Source organism: Chroicocephalus ridibundus, chromosome 4 (assembly GCF_963924245.1).
Source record: "Chroicocephalus ridibundus chromosome 4, bChrRid1.1, whole genome shotgun sequence".
Lineage (NCBI taxonomy): Eukaryota > Metazoa > Chordata > Aves > Charadriiformes > Laridae > Chroicocephalus > Chroicocephalus ridibundus.
This window is the reverse complement of record NC_086287.1, coordinates 88,915,511-88,939,029: the sequence shown is the minus strand read 5'-3', so window position 1 is coordinate 88,939,029 and position 23,519 is coordinate 88,915,511. Positions and strand designations below refer to the sequence as shown.

Genomic DNA, 23,519 nt, shown 5'->3' with positions numbered 1-23,519 from the left:
GCATAAGGTCCAGGCCGTCGGGGGAGTGCAGAGCTCCCAGCATTGCTTAATTACCGCCTCTTCTTAACCCAGCAATGCCAAGCTCCGCTGCGAAGCTCTGCTGTCGTGGACCAGCTGCATCATTGTTAATTCTGTTTGGCTGTGAAAAGGAAAAATAATGCATTTGAGAATGCTGTTGCACAGGTGACAGAAGTTAATCAGGTTTTCTCCCCAGACAAACTCCAGACAATACAAGGAATTTGACTGTAACCATCACCTCAACTTGCAAACACTTTGAGCCACGCCACTACCGTTCTCAGCAGCATCTGGCACGGACTGGACAAAACTTCTAGGAGACACGAAAAAACTTTTTTTCTTTTTCCTTTTTCTCCCCCCCCCTCCCGCCCTCAGAAAGGCTGAAAAGAGGTGCTGCTCTTTCTGGAATAGTCCCTTTCGCTTCTCCCCCAACCATGTCAGTGCAGGAGCGAGCTCATGAGGATGTGCTGCCCTCGGGGAAGGGGCTTGCTGCAGAGAGTAGAGGAAGACCCATGGGCAGGATTGCTTATTTACTGAAGGCTGTTGCTAAAGATGGTGTAGCAGGTATAAGCAAGGCCGTATATTCTTTACTACTGCTTTAGGAAAGACTGTGGTGTCAGGTAAGGAAGCGTCCGACTAGGGAGCGGCTGAGGCTGCTCTTGGGCAGAAGCTTGAAGGATGCCAAGGGCTTTGGGGAAAAGAAAAAGCCCTTGTTTTCCGTGTATAAAGCCAGCTCAGCTGATTCACCCTAGATCTGAGGAGAGTGTCTCCCAGGCTCCCCCCGTCCACCTGGAAGACGCTTCATTTCACAGACAGAGACTTCACTTGCAGAGATTTCAACCCCTATGTGCACAGAGGGCTGAACACCACCTGCCTGAGAAGCGCTCGCACTAAATTAGAATTAGTCATAAAACCAAAAAAAATAATAAAAAAAATTGTAATATATAACTGTAAAGCATACCTGTTACACTGCAATATCATAATTACTTACATAAGCGCGGTGGGTTTTTTGATGGGAGGATGCTACGGCTACTTCTTCCCGGTGAATGTGTGCCTTTATTGTAACACCTATTCAACAGCTAATCAAACGCATTATGATTGCAGACGAGCAAAATCACGGAAGGCAGACTGTTAACAATAAATCATAAAAAATAAGGGGGTCAAATAAGCTTCTATTAACAAGGTGTCCTTGTATTTATTTGTTTATATTCTGTCTACAGAAAACGTGATGCTGGACTGAGGATGGCTTAGGACAACCTTCTGGCATGAAGACAGCTACAAAGCACAAAATACAAAACATGAACTCAGAAAGAAACAAGAAAAAAACAGCGTTTTCTTGGCATCAACAAGAAGCTCTTTATTTTTCCTCAAGTTTTCTTTTCTAAAAAAAAAAAAAAAATTGGAACTAAGACATTTGCAGAAATGAGACAAACTCTCTTCAGGTGAAAATATTCAAGCAAGCATGTTGTTTTATTGAATTTAACTTGAAAGAAAAAAAAAAGAGAGATTTGGAATGGGATACAGTATCAGGAGAACTGAGAAACTGTGAATTTTGAAAGAAAAAAAACTCCTTAAAACTGTGAACTGAGAAGTGGATGGAAATACCATTTCAACCCCTGATTACACCCTGTGTGTTCTTAAGGAGACAACATCATCTTTGCTAACTCGACAGTATTTAGGGAATGGTTTACAACATATCTTTTATTATAATCTTCTAAGAAAAAAACCAGAAATACTTAATTAGCTGTGACTTTACCGTTTCCGTTCAGATGTCTTATTGCACTTTCTTTTTCTAGACAGCGCAGATGTATTTGCAGCCAGCAGTCAAGGGCAGGAAAGATTTCTTTCCTTAATAATCTTTTTATTTGCCACACCCAACAAAATCCTTGTAGGGAAAAAGAATCAACACAACTCCCGATCAATAGCTAAAGCCTAACGGACAGTAATTATCAAAATAAAGAGGAAATCCCATAGTGGGCTACATACCTACCCATTAATCAAAACAACAGAAAATATCTGCAGCGTTGCTTTTCTAAAATAAGACAAAAGATGCCTCCTTGGGTTACACTTTGAACAGGCTATAATCAAAAGAAAGAGAACCAAGGCTAACTGAGCCCCAGGAAGCCGCATTGTCCCTTTAACCCGCAGTATTCCCCATTTCCCATTAGTACTTAACATTTTTCACGATGTTGTGACTGCTATTATTTCATTTAACACTGGTTAATCTGTATCTGAGGTATATGGAAACCCTCTAGATGATAAGATTGGACAGGTTCCAGCGTTGGCAGTTTCCGAGCGTGCACACACACGCACTCGGTGTGTTTTGATCCTTCCAGGAGCTCCCTGTTATTTGGACTGCCTGCCAATTCGTTCTTGGAGCAGCCTCTCGCTCAGCTCCCAGAGGGCCGTGGCCGTCGCGCCGCCCTGCGCCTCCTCCGACGGCAGGCAGCGGCAGCAGTTGTTGAAGTACATCCCGCCCAGCCCCTCCAGCTCCGCCGCCGTGGCGCAGTAGACGGTTGTGGCAGCTCCTTGTTGCTGGAATTAAAAAAAAAAAAAAAGGGAAAAAAAAAATAAAAATCACAGAGAAAGGAAAAAAAAATCCTATATAAATAGAGATATTTTATGGTTGTAATTTTGACAGTGGTCCTTTGAAATCTTCTGAAAGCATCGCTGGAAAGGATCGCAGCTGGCAGGCTGAGAGAGTTGGGGTTGTTCAGCCTGGAGAAGAGAAGGCTCCGGGGAGACCTTAGAGCCCCTTCCAGTCCCTAAAGGGGGCCTATGGGAGAGATGGGGAGGGACTCTGGATCAGGGAGTGGAGCCATAGGACGAGGGGTAACGTTTCAAACTGAAAGAGGGGAAATTCAGATGAGATATTAGGAAGAAATTTTTTGCTGTGAGGGTGGTGAGACACTGGCCCAGGTTGCCCAGAGAAGCTGTGGATGCCCCATCCCTGGAGGTGTTCAAGGCCAGGTTGGACGGGGCTTGGAGCAACCTGGGCTGGTGGGAGGTGTCCCTGCCCAGGGCAGGGCGTGGAGCTGGATGATCTTTAAGGTCCCTTCCAACACGAACCATTCTGTGATTCTATGACAGGGTAACCTGGAGGGTGACAAGGCTGAAACACTGCCGAAGGTGCTGCCTGCCTGCTGGCCACTTTACAAAACACCTTAGTGAGGGTTTGTTGGTTTTTTGTTTTTTAATTCTTTCCTCTTAGAGCAAAAGAAAAGAAAAAGACACTCCTGAACCCCAGCCCCGGTCTCGGGTGTTTGGCCCTTTTTCATGAAACCCTTGGCTCGTCAGCAGGGAGTGCCTGGCCTGACGCAGAGGGACAGGGTTGGTTTGGGTTTGGGTTTTTAAACCTCCTGCGCAAGATTAACCTGGGCATTCCAATTAGGACCTATCATGTAAAGTGCAATCGGGATTGGTGCCAAAGCCGCCCATATATCTCTGATCAACAGTTCCACCGTGGCAGTTGTCACCGCTGCCCTGGTAGAATGGTTCTCTGCCGCAGGCAGAGCTGGGTTCTGATTTTGCAGAGATGCGAGGCTTTCCAGTGGGTTTGGTTTTTTTTTTTTGTTCTGTAACAACCATTTCTCATGTCTTCTAATGCTTTAAGAAAAGGAGCGGGTAGATTAGAGGCTTTTGTGGATCACGGTTTCTTTTTCTCCTAAATACCAAACAGGAAGAATGGGTTTGTCTGGATTTCTCCAACGCAAACCTGGCGCCTGAGGCCACAGAGGGGCCAAGCCCCCAGCGGCGGCGATGGGCTGCTCCCAGGCACAGGTTAAAAGCGCGGTGCCAAAATAGCTGTAACGAGGACAAGAAGCCAGTTTGCTTTGTAAACTAGAATTAAAAACAATAGGTGAGAGCGCATACCAAGACACAACACTAATTTAAAACCAATACAGTTTTTCTGGCATCTTATGATTATTTATGTACACCTTAGTCCTTTCTGTGGTAACTAATTAGGAGCTGATAGGAATCAGAATAAAGAGGCTGCCAAGTATGATAGAAAAAGTAAGCGGAGAGAAATTAGATGTTGCCACATTAGGATAATTCAATGGGGAAGGAGAATACGCTTCAATCTCTTGAGATTTTCCTCCAGATCTTTTTTTCTGGCCTTTCATTGTCACAACCAAGGAAACTCAGGGTGCCGTAAGGGGGTCAACCTGGAAGAGACCTCTGCTTTACATTCCCATCCTTCAAGGGCAGCAAGGACTCTAAAAAGCCCACTTCTCCTTAAATGAGGTGTCTCAATTTTGTAATGGCAAAGAAAGGCGTATTTGTTTGCAAGACATGCGTTCTTCTCAGAAGATGGGATTAAACTGATAATGATGACTCCACAGCTTAGAAATGATCTCCCATCACAAGGTAAACCAAAACTGTCTGTATTAAGTATTTTGAAAGGCATATATTTATCAACAGACCAAAATATTTTTAAAGTTAGTATAATACAGAGTAATCCTCTTATTAAACCAATATCTTTTTTAAAAAAGAGAAAGTATCTTAAAGGCGGTAGCAGAAATGGAAGAGAGTTCTACTAAAAGTAATATTAATAGAGAACAATAAAATTCCTATGCTCATTTGAACTATCCTATAAAGCTCCACAGCACAGGTATGATCGCCGTATTCAGCTGTTTAGAATGATTCAAAGCCCCTGAAAAGTTCTGGGGGTTTTTTTGGTTGGTTTTTTTTTTTTTTTTTTTTTTTTTTTGCAAGCAGTTCAACTGGACATTTATTAGAAAGGTAAAATTAAACGAAATTGTTCAGCGCAGAGTGAGAGCCCTTAAGCTGTCGCTGAAAAGCATGCGTCCAGCCAAGCTAAACTGAAGCTAGCTCTAGTAGAATTCAGCTAATTCATAAAGTGGAAGTTTATCAGAGCAGTTTAAGATCCAAACCAAACAATAATTCATCTTTTCAAATGAGTCAAATTTGACGACTTTTAAACAAAATTCTCAGCAGGCAGAAAAACGTGCCATAGTATAACAGCAGTGCTTTATACCTCGAACACTGACACAACCTGGACTCCAAAAGAAGAGAATAGTTTTCCCTGTGTGAGCATAGGATATTTACTTTAAGTGATAAAAGATTATGCAGCTGGAAGCCCAAAGCACTTTATCTTGCAATGCCTTCAGTGTTTCACTGAGAACTGGATGTAAGCAATGTGCCATTTGCTTTTTGGCTGTGTATGTCTTCACTTCTTTCTAAATGTTTCAATCACGTTGGCTGTTTTGGAAGAAGAAAGTTCAATGGTTCTATCATTGAAAGAAAAGTTCCTTTCTTATTACTTAAGAGAAATGCAATCATATTTATCCCTTTGTTGACAGAGGGTAAAGCTTTAATATCTCAAAATAATGGACAAACATGAACTCATCAAGCTTAAGAGGTTCCTTCAGATGGTGAAACTACGAAACAGAAGGTAAATCCCAGACTCTCAAAGCCATTTAAGCGTCTGGTTTCCTTTGGTGAATGTGAGCTGGTTGCGTTCAGACATTTGAGGACCTAAGTGACTTGCCCAAGGACAGAGGGGAAGGAGTACTGCAGAATCACGGGAATCGAATCACGCTTTGGGTTGCGAGGGACGTCAGGAGGTCTCTAGCCCAACTTCTACCCAAAGCGGGACGCTTGGGGGTCCCGTATATGCCACGCTGAACGGGAAGGTCCTCAAGGGACAAACTTCTCCTTTCCGTCTGTGGCTCAGGTAGCACAGATGCGGGTATCTGTATATTTTGCAGATATCCAGAGCTGCAGATATCTGCAAAACGCCTGCACCGGCAGCCATGCCAAGCCAGGCTGAGAAACCACTTCATTTCCCAGTGAATATTGTTTATCCCTCATGAACACAGTCTTTTGAATGACATCTCTATATGTTGGCCCTTATGACAGTTTAATAACAAGTTTTAATTTTTTGCTCATCAGCTTTCCTGTTCACATATCATCAGCATACGACAGCAGAGGATGTTAGGGAATCTAATTAGTAAACAATTCCATACTGCTGATACAAGATGAAACATTCTTAAACCGATAAAAAGAGCACTTTAATCACTGTTGAATGACTTTCAATGCCAAGCGGTTTGTGCCATGTCAGAACATAATTTGAAGAAGATTAGAGAACTATATAAAAGAATTAATGTTAACAACTTCGTTAAAAAGTGTCTTAAACAATGAGCCTGTCAGTTGTCACAGACTCTCCCTCATCTATTGTGATTAACGCACCTCCCTCCCCCCCCCCCAACAATTTCAACTGATAAACAATGCTAAAAGCGCTGGGCAACCTAAACATTTTTTTTTTCCATCCGTCCGTCGGTTGTACGGGGTGCTAATCACCAGGGCTGGGGGTCAGCCTTCTTTAACCTGCAACAAAGGCAGCGGGTTGCGACGATGAATACACAGGATGAAGAATTTGTGAGAAGCCCAACTGAATCTTTAATCATGCCTCAATGCCGTTTCCGATCCACTCGAACATTTGAAAGCTGCTAGGCAAGCACCACGCTATCAATCTTTCTAGCGTACGTAAAAATTACCCGGGAATCTTGTTTTGGATTAAGTTGAAGAGTGTCTTAGTAATAAGGGTTCATCATTCTCTTCCGCAAATCATTTGTCAGTTTTGTAATACAATCTTCAACTGCAGCAGGGTGGGATTTATACAGCAGTTGCTGTTTATTTATAGTTGAGGCTCAAAGATCTGAATTATCCATCCTTCCCAAATCCTTTGTTGAGATGAAAATACTAAGTAGCTACTAGTTCACAGGCATTTATTTCATAACTTCTAGCTGTCAATTTGCAACTGATGGCACTGAATACAAATTAATATTGAATATCTTAACAGTAAAAGAAAAGGGGTTCTTGATATACAGTATACGGTAAAGCCCTCATTAATATATGCAACGCATCCGTTAGCATTCTAAGACACCATTTATGTTCCTGATAAGAAAACATATTACACAGTTAATGTTTAGTTTTCAGATTTGTCTACTTTCAAATGCATGTTTATTTTCTAAAATTAGATTCCTGTTCTGAAGCAGGTTTGCATATCAAGCATATAAATAATAGAAACAATGCCATAACTTAGCTGTATACTTATCAACTACAAACGAATAGGATAACGCTCTGAACTCTGTTAAGGGCACACAGATAGCATTAAACATTGCCCGCCAGCGAGATGGGATCAGCTTCTTCGAAAAGGAGGTTTTTATTTTCTTATGAAAAATTGAGGGTAAAGGCCAGTTATCTTGGTAGCCTGAGGTTAAGTACAGTGCATTTTAAAAGCTGGCCGGTGGGAAGGGGTGAATTCAAAACGACAAGAGAGGCGAGTATTTGTGACAAGGGCCAGGTTCAAAGCACGCAGCTCGAGTGAAACAAAAAGGCAAGTGCTTCCTTAAAACTCTTCAGGCTGTTCCTCTTATTCATCTCAGGACTATGAGACAAAGCCAACACATCCCTAACACAAAAAATATCAGACCCACACAACAGCACTGTGAACATACCATTTATAGCGGAATATCTCATTACACGGCAGTGAGAAGATGAGGCAGTCTGAACGTATTCCCGATCGTGAAACCAGTGAGGTCTCCCATGCCTTCTTTGTGCTTTTGAAAAGCACCCTGAAGACTTCAAACCCATTCTGCTGGAGAGGGGAGTACTCTCCACCAGCTAGCTTCAGCAATGGTCATTTCCTGATTTGATGGGAAATATAAAATCTCCTTGGAATAGCAAACAAAATGATATGGAGCCTATTTCCACAATGACCAGTTCCAAATTGCCCAAACCAAACCCTAAAGTCACAGCTGCAATTCTATATTCCTCCAGCCCCACCTTCACCTGGTGTAAGTCAGCTCGGGTCCGTTGCTCCAGCCCGCGGCTCACCAGCTGAGCTTGGGCTTACCTCTAGGAAGACAACTGCCCTCAGAATGCATTTGTTTCTTTTTAGGGGTGCTAGCATCCCCCAGCTGGGTTTGTGGTGCAGAGTCTTCTCCAAATCTACTTATTTCTTTCTCTATAATGTTGAAATGTTTCAGCAGATGAGCTGAATGGGTAGTTTTTCCCATCAAGTCTTTGCACACCACGCAGAGCGTGATGATGGTGGGACTTGACGATCTTAAAGGTCTCTTCCAAACATAAAGATTCTATGATCTCTTCAGAAAAACACTAGCAAGTCGAAAATCCTCATGTCCTCATTCAACCTTCAGGATTCCCCAGTATCTGAAGTGCTTTTAGGAGCAGTCTTAAGAGCCGTTTGGTGGTACCAGCCACAGCTGAGACAGCCATAGCTGGGGGACCTACTTTTCTTTGTGACTTTGTGACTTTGCCGTGTTTCTCACCGGGGTAACTCAGAGCTGTGAGGGACAGTCACTTTTCGTACAATGCAGTGAACAAGTTTTAGTCAGTCTGGCATGTGAGATGACAGGAGAACTGTTCGGTTCCTGCTGCAGTCCTCTTACTCAGAGCAATCCCAGATGCACAGTTATCTCATGAGTAACACTCAGAATATGTATGTATTAGTCTCCTGTGAGAAAACAGGATTCCCTGATTGCTTTTTCAGCAAGGAAATATGAAATTGAGACCTGCCTTAGCTAGTTTGGGTGAGTATGATAAACTGAAATCATATCTGCAGCTAAAAAAATAAAACTTTGGAGCTGCCAAATATGATCTAAGAAACAAATTAGGCTCAGTTGACTTCAGGTCCCATCTCCACCCAAGAGTGCCAGCAGGAAAACGTGACCTGAACTGACTCTGTAATTACAGTCTTCTCAGAAGTCTCACGGAACCACATCTAAACCAGAAATTCTCAACCACCTCCCCTTCCCCCATGACCACATTTAAACCAGCAAAGCATCTCTTAGAAGATAATACAACGGATAAACCGAAATCTATAAGGTCTGCTTTTTTTTCCTCTGATGTATTCCTTTTTCAATTAATTCCCAACTACAAAGACTCGAAACTCCACCAGCTTCTCCACTTGCAAAGCATAGTTGGTTTCAAGTTGTAACTTTTCTTAGCGTCATTAAGACCCTTACACATTTACACTATTCTTTACATACATTATAGAAGATAAATGGGCTATGTTCTTTGAGTAAGGAAACTGCAGTAGTTCACCAAAGAGGATTTGTTTTCAACTGTTGAGGCATTAAGACCTAGTGATTATTCCAACTATTCAGTATATGCAGCTATATTTAACTTACATTCTGGGTTTTAACTTTGCAAAAGAAAATGTGTCCATTGTAATAAATGTATTTTGATAATGCACCATGTTGTTTGTGTTATGCAACACCCCATATGTTCTCAATTACGGCAATGATAGAGCTTGAAAACTTCCAACCTCCAACATCCAGTGTCAAACAGATTGTCTGCAATCGTTCCACAGGAGAAAAAAAAAAAAAAATACAATACAGGACGTCAAGTCAGGAGAACTGGGTTGGTTTTCTCTTTTCGACTTTCTCTTCCCGAGTGAACTTGGACAAGTCACTCCAACTCCACGTACCTCACTTTTCCCAGCTGTAAAATGGGGAGAGTACTATTATTTACCCACCTCACAGGGGTGTTGTGAGGACTAGTTCAGATTTATGGAGTGCTTTCACACTTATCGTTGAAAAGCACCATGTAAAGCGTTACATTAAAAACCATTGTTAAAATGTGTACAAGATGTAGAACAGGGTTGGCAAAATAGCTGACAAAAATGTAATTACCTTTTAAAATCATGCATATTTTTCTCTACTGTATAAACTTAATTCTTTAACCTGTGAATCTGCCTGCTGCACCGGGCCCTATTCCAGTCTCTTCCCTCTCTCACCTTGTCTCTTTTTGCCCAGCTCACAGAGAACTCCATAAAACTCTTACTAGCCAAAACACCGTTGAATTCTTCAAAAAATGGATGCTTTAGGGGGAACCAGCTCTGAAAGGCTGATCCATGGGTTCATCTCTCCTACCCTTTGCACATGCTAGAAAGAGCCACCGTTGCATACCAGGGGTGGGATTCAATTGCCTAACGCGGGTCTTAACAACATCTGAGCCGCCTTAGGATATCCCGCATGCTGTACAGCTGTCCTCCAGAAGGGCACGTATTTCCCAGGGGTCTGGTATTGTATTTGGCAGCCCCTCAGAGACAGCTCAGACAAAAGCATACAATGTTTAAGAGAGCACCAGACACCCACGTCTGTGCAACCCGATTGCTCTTACCCCAGCACCTGGCAAGGGAGCTGGTTCCCACTGGCAGCACCCTAATTCTTTCCTTTTCCCGGTGTCTTATTAAAAAGTCCCCAGTCAGCTTCTGAAAATTGTTTCAAGCCTGACGAAGAGCCGTCTTCAGCTTCCAAAACTTTAATGAAGCATATGGCTTTACGCCGCTCAACCAGCGCTTTCGCCCCGCAGGCTGCTCGCCCCGGCCTCTTCACCCACATCGCATTTCCACGCAGATCACCTCTGCCTTTTCTTCTCCTGCCTGCCGAACTCCTATTCACACCTGATTTACACTTTTAAGACACCATTGCTCCACTGAAGTGGCAGTTTTGAGCACCGCATGCACATTGCTACGACCCAGTATTGCTTTGCTTTTCTTCTCGCAGGCTAGCGCGGAGCGGTGGTGAGATACTGCTCCTGCTCAGTTCTGGATTTGGGAAAAATCCCTGAGGAAAATTATCGATCTTCATTTCAGAGTGTAACGGGGTAAGGGTGCGATCGGGTTGATCGTATTACGTTGCCCCCTGCCCTATGTGCCAACACTGGCCAGGGGAGTGAGAAGCGAAGAGCATGTAAAAGACAGGCCTTGGACATCGCAGCAGCGCGACCGGGAGCTGATCATACCTGAAAATCTCTGTCACTCGCTTTCCGAGATTTTACAATGTGCATTTATACAAATATGAGTCCTATCATTACTTGTCGGCCACCGTCAAAAATGGAAATCCTCTGGAGGATATTGGAAATCCTCCTGAGATACATATCCTGCCAGCTGAGGGCGGATTCTTCCAGGCAAGGGTAATTTGAAGAGTTGGGCAAACAGGTTGTTGACAATAAACACATCCTGCCAAAAAGACGGATTAGATACGCTGCTGCTGCAACTAAATCATCAGAATAGGGCTGGCTGGTGTTCGGGCATACGTAGATGAGAATTCGTTGAAATCACTTCTGTTATTAACTTACGCTGACTTGAAATGTTTTATGTTTTTGCTGTACCTAACTTTAATTACAGATATACTTTATATAAATGTACGTATACATACAGTTCTGTATATGCTGTATATATTTATATAGCTTTTTAATACTATTACTAGTCAAAATTTAGACTTTTACATATGCAGTATTGCAAAGAATGTCATCACAATACTGACATTCGGCTTCTTCCTTCATTGCACAGATAATTTTTTAGACAGACTTTCATTTTAGATACGTGTGGGGAAAAAAAAAACTCCACACAACACGATGCTTTTCAAGCAAGTGACCTTTTGGGACAAAAATTTAACAAGCTGTTTGTTTAGGTTTTAAAGGTAAAGATTGTTTTTCATCCGTTGATACAGACACGCATATGCACAGCCACACACATTTCAGTAACACAACGCATCGAAAAACCACAGGGTGTTATGATGGGGACGTATCATGGTAAGAAATTAACTACTAACTGTCTTCCAAGAAACTAATTAAGCGAATGTATTTTGCAATAATACAGATCTAGCAAACGGGCCTCTAAAGTCTAGGCTTCGAGCTGTAAGCCAGGCGCTCCTGTATTATGTATGTGTGATTTTCATAGATAGCCTGCTGTAAAGTGTGCCCTGTTAGTGCATCTTTCAGGCTCAAAGACACTGGCCTTGTTAATATTTCATTTAGTACCTACTGTAGAGTCTCATTTATATTACTTCTATAATTAATGGTGATAGCTTAGGCACTGCCTTTACAAGGAGAGATCCCTGTATGTTGGTCGATGGATAATGAGAAACAATAGATATTTCATTCACCAGCAGCTTGTTGCTAGTTAGTAGGAAATTATCGTGTGTACTGTTGCTTTAATTGCCAGGGTAAATAATGCCGCCGCTGTGTTAGTGAACATTTTAAAGCACTTGATGCAAATAGACTAGAAACAAAACACAAAAAAAAATTACCTTTATTATGCTATACCTTAGCATAGGGAGTTAAAAAGGTATGTCTTAAAACATTTGCGTTCTATCATGCAAATATATCTTAATATGCATGTGCTGACTATTCAACTACTGTATTTTAGGAAATACAATTATGCTGCCTTTCTCTTCTCCTATGTAGACTGTAAATAACTGTAGATCTTTCTCTTGTTTTCCTATGTAAATATATGTAAATACTAACAAGCTATGCATGCTGATATTCTAGGCAATTTCAGGTACTTTTATAATCTGCAGGCATGTACTTGAATTGGTTTGTTAAAAAAAAAAAAAAATCAACTCTCTCAAACCCTTTAAAGCTCATTAGAAATTAAAGATTTCTTATTAGACTGGTTCCTTCAATCTCAGTCGCTTTTTTTAAATATTTTTCCCTGCTTTGTCAACACGGCCTCCCCAGACCCGCCACCACGGATGCGTATTCCAACACTGTTTTCTCCAAAGCGGGGAGTCCCGTCTCAGGACGTGATTCACTCCCCGACCGAGGATGTGCACCTCTTGGACTCAACACCATCCCTTTTGGAAACCTCAGCAGAGCCTCGGAGAGGGGGGAAGCCCATCCCCATTGCTCTGACCTCTCCGCCTGTTTAATGATGTTTTCCATTTCATTTTCGCAGCCCACAATCCATCAAACGAGGATCTAATACGGCTAGTGCCAGGACTGGGTTTGAGGGCAGACGCGGTCGCAGCCACGAGCGGTCCCCACGCCTTTGGCCGTGTCTTCGCTCTTTGGCCGTGCGGCATCAGACACGCTCCTCTCTTTGAACATACCCTCTGTGCTTCTCTTCCAGCACACTCATGACTTTGACAGACTGCGAAAATAATTTGATAAATAGCTTGATAAATTTCCCCATCTCTTCCCTTCAGTGCAGTAACACTGTTTGTGGGAGCCTTTCAATTGAAGGAGTGTGAACAAAAATGAAATTACCTAAGCTTATAAATCAAGTCACCCCCTGCATACAAATTTGGAGGCAAGGTTTCAATTTAGCTCTCTTCTTGGTTTTTTTGTGTTCTTGTAATAAATGAAGATTCCTATGAGGAAAACGGTAAGAAGAAAAAAGAGATGCGTTTATCCCCCATCACGGTAAGGAGGGGGGGGAAAAAATCCCCTCTGCATTATCTATGGAAACTAAATGCAATGACAACTTTGTAATCGAAAGAAAACTGCTTTCATGTCTGAAGATGCTTTTTCCAGAGTAGATGTATAAGAATAAACACATTAATTGACAGGATCTTCATGACTTTTTAAGTTCCTCGAACTTAGCTCGGTGTCTGGGGAAGATCTCTTTCCAGTCCTTGAAGACTCTTTTAAGATGAATGTTTAAAAAGCTGAGCTGACATGGGCATTATGTTCAAGTGCAAGCTGTACTATTCTTTAATAGAGGGCGTAGAAATGGTTCATAGGATTATTATCTTTCTACAGACAAAACCCATTACCTTCACACTAGGAGGGAAAAGCTAGTTTTTAACTTATATAAAACAGAATCAATTATCAATATCTTTGCACGGTTTCCCGGCTCTGCTGGAGAGCCGTCGCAGAGCTAAACACAGACAGCCATTTGGCAAAAGGGCCCCTTCCTACACCGGGCTTCTTGTTACACCGTTCGTTTAATAAAATCACATCTGCAGAAGAAAAAATAAGTAGCGACAATTTGTATGCAGGGCTTCCACCTTGAATGTCACAAGAGGAGACAGGAATCCCATTTGCAGACTGATCGCCTGGCTACTGTTACTTTAGACTTCTTCCCAGTAAAAAGTGAACAAGCGAATAAAAAGCAGTCATCGATGCAAAGTGAAATGCAGAGGCAAACAGCAGCACAGGTCAGAGCGTCCATACAGCCTGTTGTCTTTAGCGTGGAAGAAAAGCAACCCCCGTCATATAATCCTCACCATCCAGCCTCCCAATAATCCTTTTGTTGGCTTTACCGGTGGCTTTTCACAGATGCTGATGTTTCCAGTGAGGAAAGGAAAGCCGCAAGGTTAGTGGTGGCTTTTCGTGGTGAAAAAGTCCACACGTGCCCATCACTTCTTAAAATACTACAAATAAGTCTTATATCTTTCAATAGATGATGTCTACTCCAACTCCTTGTCCCTCAGCAGAGGGATCAGTAAGTGCATTAGCCATCCTTAAAAATCCGTGTCCCCAGCTACTTTACTAGCACCTGCAAATTCAGGTGCACATACAGGTGCAGTATGTGCAATATACATAAAACATAATACTCTAGAAGCTGGGAACGGTATTTGGGAAGGAAGTGTTCATTATTAGACTCTTATCTGCTTATCCCATTCACGAGATCTGCTTCTACAAAGCGCATAATGATAAATGGCACATTTGCAAATTATCTTCTGAGTGCTGATGAGAAATCAGCAACCTGCGAGTTACCGTGACTTTGAATGAGTACACTCCACCGCAAGTCTCGTTTGCCGAGATGCCTGCCAAATGAGTGCATTAGTATATTAGGAATCTAATAAATTGACTAACAAGCATTTGATGAAAAATAGCTGTACCATCCGTTACAGTTATCATCACAGCCAACAAGGCTACCGGGGTTGGGATTTTGAAGGCACCAGCTGCTGATAAAAGAGATGTTGCCGCACCGTGACACGCTCTCGGCGGCACCTCCCTGCCAACGAGCATCGTGACAAACCCTCAGCGAGACCCAGGGCCTCCTTCACATAAGCTCCTTCGTGACACCTAAGAGGATTTAAGCCGTTGCAGCCTTACTCAGTCATGTCTTGTCCCTTTCCACTGCAGCAAGTAGGATGCTGGGATGGTGGAGAAAACTCTCCTGACAATCCAGCACTGAATGAGTTTCTCCTCCCGGGAAGGAGCTGGAGGAGACACTTTCTGTTATAAGGCTCAGCACTGTTCAAACATCTGAGTCTGCTTTCACGTTCACAATCTGTAAACTTTAAGCTTGTTAATTATGATCACAAACACGATGCTAAAGGACCAAGGCGGCTTTAGCTATATTCGCATTCAGCAGATAGGCACTGCGTTATTCGATGCCGTGCAATCAAAGTAGTTTCAGGAATGGTTCACAGTCCTACTTATAACTCGGGGTCCTCATGGAAAAATTGAAAGTCAGGAAATAAATCTTCATACAGCACTTCGCCTGTGTCATTCCCTGCTTTGCTGGATATTTAAGAAGCCCAATTCCTTTCTTGAGTAAAACCCATGATCCCCTCTCGTGCAAACGTCCCCCCGGTCTGGGAAGGTGCAAGCACCCGAGACATTCAAACCCGCAGGACATGGAAACCTGAAGCAGGCTAATTAAATGCTCGGGGTTAATTGTGTCCAAAGTCCGGTGGGAAGGTCTGGCCGCCCTCCCCGCAGCCCACCCGATGCACTGTGGGTGCTGCCACTCCTCCCCCCGGCGCACATGGCAGATCGCAGCCACGCTCTGTCCTGGCAAAGCCCATGTGAGTAATTTACGTCTTTTCAGGCTAATTAATTCTAGTAAGAGCAATATACCCTTACATTCAAGTTTCAGAAATCTTCTGCGTGCCACTTAATTTGTTTAAAGTAGAGAGGAACCCAATTCATTATAAATGCCCATTTATCGTCTGCCAACAAATCCCAGCAAACACTTAAAAACTACGCACGCGTAAGAAAAGCTCCTTCTGTACCTTCCCAAATGGCATTTCTGCTTTTACCTGAGACATTTGCAAGATCCCCCAACTCTGTCAACAGTCGCTCTCCAGTTTTGTTTAGCTTATCATCAACAGACTCTGCTTTTGTGAGTGGACAAGTCATTTGAGTGTGCACCACAGTTATAATGGCCTGACTGACAGCTCAGCCAGATAAACACGAGAGAATAACAGACGTAGGAACAATCTGGGTATTCATTTTGTCCGTTCAACCGGGTTGAAAGGATTTGCCAGCCAAGGGCACAACACTTCAGGCTAATTTGCTCAGCCAAAGCACTGCCAGAGTGTAAGGCTGCGAGCAGATGACTGATGTTGGGGAGATCGGCATCCCCAGATGAGGTACTTATTATTCACCTCTGCCTCACGGGAAATGAAAGCACCATTTATTCAAAGCATCCATTTGAAAGAGGAAAACATATAGAAATGAACTTTGTTACAAAACTTGAACCCTTCTCGCTGCTTCCCTGCTTCTGCATTAATTCCAGCTTCTTGTCCTCGTCCTCCTCATCCTGCACACTGCAGCATTTCTCTTGCCTTCCTGCTTCATTCCCCCCATACATTTGCTTCTCCTTCCCTTCTCTCACGCTCTCCTTAGCCTTGTCTCCTGCTTTGCAGTTTTGATCCTATATCTGACTCCGGGTACCTTTGCTTTGCTGTTCATCTTCCATTTTAATGCTATAACCGCTCAGCTTTGCAAACGTCTGAGGCTCAACTCTATTTTCACAGCGTCTGGTATAGAAGTGGGTGCCCAGTATATAGCATCATACAATCATAGAATGGTTTGGGTTGGAAGGGACCTTAAAGATCATCCAGTGCCACCCCCTGCCCTGGGCAGGGACACCTCCCACCAGCCCAGGTTGCTCCAAGCCCCGTCCAGCCTGGCCTTGAACCCCTCCAGGGATGGGGCAGCCACAGCTTCTCTGGGCAACCCATTCCAGTTTCCCACCACCCTCACGGTAAAGAATTCCTTTCTAATATGTAATCTAAATCTCCCTTCTTTCAGTTTAAAATTGTTACCCCTCGTCCCATCGCTCCACTCCCCGATCCAGAGTCCCTCCCCAGGTTTCCTGCAGCCCCCTTTAGGGGGGTTCTAAGGGGCTTGCAGCCTTACACTCTGGCAGTGCTTTGGTTGAGCTTGTACTAAGAAAAGGTAAACACCGCTCTGACATATTCCCTCAAGCAAGCAAACAAAATAATAACAGTTTACAGTGGAGGTTTGCAAGTTTGCTCCCATTAATTAAGTTCCATTTTCCAGCACGTGGAGTTTTAAGTCATTTTTCTCCAGGATTGATTTCAACAACTCTCTTCTCCCACCAAAGAGCAAATGCTGGGTCACAGTGACACGACTCTACCGGCTTCAGCAAACCATGGAGCCGAGGCAGGAGGTGCAGCGGTGCCGTGGCAAATCCCGGAGCATTTCAGGAGCCCGGCATCCCAGAGGAGCGCCCATGGCCCGAGCGCGGCGGACTGGGAACAACGGCCCCGGCAGAGGTGACGCACTAACAGCCTCAGACACATCACGGGAGGAATGCAAAGTGCACCTGACATGTCTTTTGATCTCCTCCTAAGAAGCATTAAAAGGCACATTAATGTGCTGCTTTAGTGCATGTTCAATGTGATAGTTGGAGACATAACTGAGCCTTTCACAAAAGTCTAATTGGGGAGAAGAATAAACTTATTGTTTCCTCCTCTGGACGTGCACCCTAGAACATAGGCAGAGTTGACATTTGCATGAAGTATGTTGCTGTTTTGCATTTTAAATCCAGGCATGCTAAATGTAGCTTGAATGATCACTTTGACTATTATTAGGAAATTAGTACATGTCCAACAGTCACTCTACAGATGCAGTAACTGATAGTGGCCCAGCGGTAGGTTGTCTTTCTCTAATGTTACCAAACACTGAAATTCAAACATACAATGTGTGCATGTGTATATTTACGTACATATATATATATCTCTGTATAAATTGCTCACTTAAAATATTAAGTGACCACTAATAAAGAATCTGAGATACAGCTCCTACAGCTGCCTTCCATGCAATTGTTTCATATTGCTCACGGAGATCCTCACACACAAATCATATTCACATGTAGTAACAGAGTTTTGTGCATTGAGCTAATGGTACTTCTTCACCTCACCAGGCTCTGAAGCACCTTTGCATCTCTGTGCTTTCCATTACCACCTCAAACTTCTTTTACTCTTTTAAGACTACCTCACAATGAACAAACTGCAACAACAAACCAAGTAACAAAGAAAAAAGGAACATAAAAAGAGAACATTCCTACGCAGGTTAATCAATGGCAGCATAAAGGGAGCAAAGAAGGTCAAGTGTAAGTTCCATGGTAGAGGTGAGGTGGGGAACGACATTACTGGGGCATCCTAAATTTTGCTGAAGGCCACTTATTCCTCAGTCCTATTTCTATCAGCTTAGGTCTATGTTTGCACATCTGGCCAGACCTATATTCAGCTGAACTCTATTTTCTTCTCCGTGCAATGCTCTTTCTTACATCTTTTATGCTGATAATGTATGTGTCCCTGATTAGTTCTATGCAACACTCTCAATGTTTTATCTCTGGAAGGATTAGAGGGTTTATGCTGCCTTCTTCATTTGTCTGCAGCACCTCTTTCCAGCCTCGGCGAGTCTCCTTGGATAGCGTTCTGCGCTGCAGTACTACTGATGCCAATACTGTTATACAAAGTCACGCACCTCTTAAACTCTTTTGGCAAAAGGCAGTCTAATCTGCAAGAACCATTAGCTTCCTTTTCTTGAAGCTCTCACTCAATCTAGACACAAAAATTGTAATGCCAGGGAAGAGGAGGCTGAGAAATGGGAGCCCAGAGAGCCCTGATGCTCATCTCGGTGTCCTGGTGTTAACTAAAAAGCATGAACCTGCACTGCCAATGTGTGCCAAGTCCACTGCAAGAAAACAGCGTGTCCTGATCGAGTTAGGTAGGTCGATATAAAAAAAATATATAATAATAATATTAGGGAAGGCAACTGAACTGCTCTGGGTACATAACAGATGGATGCAGAGGTCTTCTGGATCATGCAGGTGGAAACCCATGCAATTCTATTTTTCTCGTACAACATTCATAAAATACCGCCAGTTCTTTCTGCTGGTACCAAATCAGAACTCCCTTTCCAAGCCCACACACGCCACTCAATGCTTCAAAACCACTTTGAGGCTCTTCCTATCCCAGCTTTTAGTTATCCACATTTTTTTCTGAATAGCATGATTTTCTTCTCACAAACAAGCTAACATTATTCCCACCACAGAGATGAAAGACAGTTTTTCTTCGGGCTACTCCTACGGCTGATGTTCAAGAAGGTTTCTGAGGAACCCACCTTGAAAAGTGAGAAAAGGAGGGAATCCCACTGGAACTTCAATAAATCGTTTGTTCTACATGTAAAAATTGGAAATACAAAACAAACTTAAAGAAAACTCCAGGATTTCAGTGAGAGCACTCAAGCGTTTCATAGGCCTCCCTTTTAAATTATCTCCTTAAATAGACCTTTAAGAAGCAACCAATTTAGCTTTTGCAATATTTGGATCTGTAACCCTCTCCAAAAATGTAGCCAAAGCTTTTCTGAGGGAACATCTAAGATGCTCCATGCAGGGGCAAGGGCAGAGGAGGGCGCAGAGTCCAGCATCTCCTGAACTGCCTGGCCATGGCTGCAGAGAAGGAAGGGGCTGAGCCTGGGGAGCATCTGGGCTGGAGCCGCACACACCTCCACACGGTGAACGTGCACGTGTGCTGCCACTCAAAGAGGGAAGCACATTATTTCGACAGGATACACACCTCTCCTGCTCCCTCCAGTAGGAGGAATGGAAACGTGTCTGGCTTCCCAGCAAATGCACAGAAGATCCTTTTCAGTCGATACCAGCCAGTTGACTCTATCTCACTATTTTTCCATTTGCTTCGTACAAGTAAAAATGATGGTCTGTAACAAGATCTCTATCCCCTGTTTTGCCACAATGCCATATCCTTCTTGGGGAATACTTTCTTGACAATAAATTTCTATTAAAGTGCAATGTGCTCTTAAGTGGCATAATCTTTGACAGTTGGCAACACGTGAAATATATTTATGTTCCATCCAAATACCGTATTGGAGCTGTACTATCTAACTCTCCCTAGGTACTTTTAATCACTTTTTTTCAGCCTAGTTATATTGTAGAAGGAAAAATCACTCAGTGGTGTAAATGCTACATACCTAAAGGATTTTTAGCTCTCACTTTCTGACAAGTCCAAAAGTGAATTTGCTGCAAAATAATGAACTTAAGTGACCCCTGCTGACTTCTCAAGGAATGACATTCCATAGGGAGTCCCATCCATGAAAGGACTCAGGTACAAAATTAGTCCATATTTCTCAGCTACTTGGACTTTTTCTTGGAAAAGAATCAAACTCCAGAAAGTTACCGGTCATCTGAAGTAGCACTTTCATCTACAGTTTGGGATGGTCCATCTCATCAGGAAAAAAAGGATAAAGGGTCAGATTTGAACCCTTGCAGGAGCCAGACACGGTTAATTTGTTTTCCAGCAGTATTATCAGTTAAGCACAGCTGGAATCTAAACATCTTCTATCTGCCCACGTATCTGGCTGGTGCCTTCTGGCCTTCTGCGTGATGGAAGGGGCTAATAAAAGGTGGCAGCGCTTGATGCCAGATAGTTTGTCTCTGCCTTGTTTAATCATTCTGAATGGACTGATGCTCAAGCCCAACTTGCATTCGCTATCGGTCCGTGAGAGGGCTGCTGAGAGCTACTTCTCAGCAATCAGCTCAAACCATTGACAAGACATCTGTCAAGTACACTTTAGCATCCCCACAGCCTCGAAGTAAGAGAAGTGGCCTTCTCAATTTAGATGCAATATTAAAGGCAGTTGACAGAAATCTTACATCCAGCTGCCTTTTCTCTCGAGGTTTGCAATCCCCATCCCACTGAAGTCAGCGGGAGCCTTGCCATTGACTTCAATAGACCCACCATTACAAACACAGTGTTCAAGATGGAATAAACACAACTGGATTGCTCTCAAACTCATTGAAAACCTAAAATCCTATTAGGTTATAGAGGTGTCTTGATACTCTAGAGACACTTGAAACTGCAGAGGCTCAGACATTTCGCACAAAAGCCAGGATGTGTCCAAACGAGGTGGCAGCACTGCTATTGTGCTTGTTAAACTCTTCAAACACACAAGTTACGCTTTCAGCACAAACCACGTTGTTAGGTCCAGTTGACTACAGCACAAACTTGATCAGAACATCTACACTCCAAACAAAAGAATTGCAAGTTCAGATGAACTTTCTCAGACTTCTCATGACCTCATTTGCAGTGGAGTGGACTGGCGGTGGATGCAACTTAATTGCAAATGTAAGTGTTTATCCAATAAGAGAATACTTTCTTAAAAAAAAAAAAAGGGGGAGGGGGGAAGTTACCATCCAACTTCATTTTCTGTGTTGGTGTTTAAAGAAACCGAGATATCACGTGCGCTGAAAATAATAGGAGAATGTTCATAAGATGTATAAAACAATCAACTCACGGTAGGCATATGCTACAAATGGCTTAAATTGAAAACTGCAATAGCAGATAAGCTTTCCTTTTAATTTTTCTCGGACTAGGCATTAGTTCAAGTTACGACCAAGAATTTAGCACATCCATTCAAATTATACCTAAAGCACTAAATCCAGCACAGCAGTCATTTTCTAGTCTTTCATACTTCCCAACTTAATGAAAAGAGACATTAATGTCCCAACCATAGATTAATTAGATGGAATCATTAAGAATTATTTCCCAGGTATCTTTTGCTAATACACATGTTATCACTGAATACTACCAACCCTGTTTGGAAGGTTAATGTTATTTTGGAAGAATATTTACAGTATCAATGATAGAAAACCCAATACCTAAAAAATATTTTCCACCTGCAGCTATCTGTCATCCATCCCACACAAGCTTTGAAAGCTTTCCACTATCTGTCAAAACACAGGTTTTGATGCAATAAAGACTGTAATTATTGAGCATTTACAAGAAATAATATTTTCCCTCTGGTACACGTTATAACAGTTGTTAACATGCAAGTATGAATACTAATGCTCCAAGCCCACCTATACTCCTCACAAATGATAAGGATTTTTTTGAATACTGATATAAAGGCAAGTATAATAAAAGAGCAAGATAAGACTGAATGCAGGTCTTGAAAAATAAACATCCATCAGAATAAGGTTTTTAGAAGCATAAGAAGTTGATTTGAAGTAGAGTTTGGAAAGAAAGCTGGCAATTAGATCCCGGGATATAAACAGCACTTCTTTCATGTTGAAAAAATAAAAAAAAAAAAAAAAAGATCCTTTTGCAACCAAAATACAAGGCTACAAGATGTGTGAAGGAAACAATACCGAGTATGCATCAAAACAACCCTGCAGATGCCACACTAGCAGATGGCTTAAGCCGACTGAATTACTGTATAAACATTTAACTGAAAGTTTGATTTTATAAGTGTGGAAATTATACAAAACAAAAAGAAAATGATTCTAAGAAGCACTTAAATTAGTAATTTGTAATTTTCTCTGCTAAGACGGCATAGCGCTGCCGCTTTGCAAGAGTCCTTTGAAGAGGGAATTCTGGAAACCTCTGAAAGAAATTGCACACCGTAAAAGGGAACTCATACGAACACACAGAACTAAGCGAGACACTTAAAGGTAAATATATACCTTCCCACTGCTGTTGCAGCGCGAATCCATTCCAACTGCAAGTTAATAAAAATCTACACCCCTCCCCACTCTCCATTTCCTCCTTCGTGTCTAGATAACAAAGGCTGCGTCTCTCTGTTTATATCTCTGTAACTTCTGCAGCAACCGCCTGCCGTGTCACTCCGGCTCGATTGTAATACGTGGGCAGGAAGGGCAGGAGAGCAAAAGGCTACTTGTGCATAGATATCTGCAACAAATACCAGCCAGAAGGTGGAAAGACAAAACTATACAGGAAAAGGGAGAAGAATTAATGCAGAAATAACGTGGCTTCTTGCTACAGTGTACGGTCTGGATAAAACAGAATATCGCTGTTGAATTGATGGGTCTGGCCTAATTAATGCTTAGACACGTGTCTCAGAGGAATGTTTTCTATCATTTTGCGAAGAAATAACGATGCAAAACAGGAGGCTGATGATGGGCGCAGGGTCTTATCCTGCTTTCCCGAATGTCAAAGCACTCTGTCCTCAACCTTTCCCGGAAGAGTGACAATTTTTTCTTCTGGCTTTACTGGTGAGCAACCAGACCCCAAACGGTTCTAGCACCGAGTACTGCGGCGGTGTCAAACCTGACCCTTTCGAGGCGGTGTTACTGCGGGTTGGCGTTAGTCTGCACGACATCCTCTTCAGACGGCTCCCCAGCAAACATAACCACCGCTGCTGCTTATGCTGCATATATTTAGACTTCACCACTCAAAAGCGAACTATTTTACATTCCCTGCGTCTGCAAAGCCATTACTTGCTATTCCAGAACTGAGATGGCAATTACATCTGGTGCAGATAATACTAATAAGTCAGCTTCTTCCTCAAAACCTCTGTTTTCCCAGCTGTCCGCATTCCAAATTCCCCATTTGGTATAATGATCAAGAAGAGCTAATAACTCCTCCCTTTAAGCAGTTTCGTTGTGCCAGACACAAAATAAATTATCAGCCCACTTACATCCTAATACAGAACAATTTCTCATAAATCTTCCCTCCTGATCTTCACTCTTTTTCTCC

At 42.7% G+C, this 23,519-nt stretch overlaps 1 protein-coding gene across 1 annotated transcript in view; it reads right to left on the bottom strand.

The window, feature by feature from the left end:
* Positions 1 to 1,037: 1,037 nt before the first annotated feature.
* WWOX (WW domain containing oxidoreductase) overlaps positions 1,038 to 23,519 on the bottom strand; it is a 532,132-nt gene continuing 509,650 nt past the window's right edge. The window contains exon 9 of the mRNA XM_063334661.1: positions 1,038 to 2,550. Within this exon, the coding sequence (XP_063190731.1) occupies positions 2,362 to 2,550 (189 nt within the window). The 3' untranslated portion in view covers positions 1,038 to 2,361. The remainder of the gene's footprint in view (positions 2,551 to 23,519) is intronic.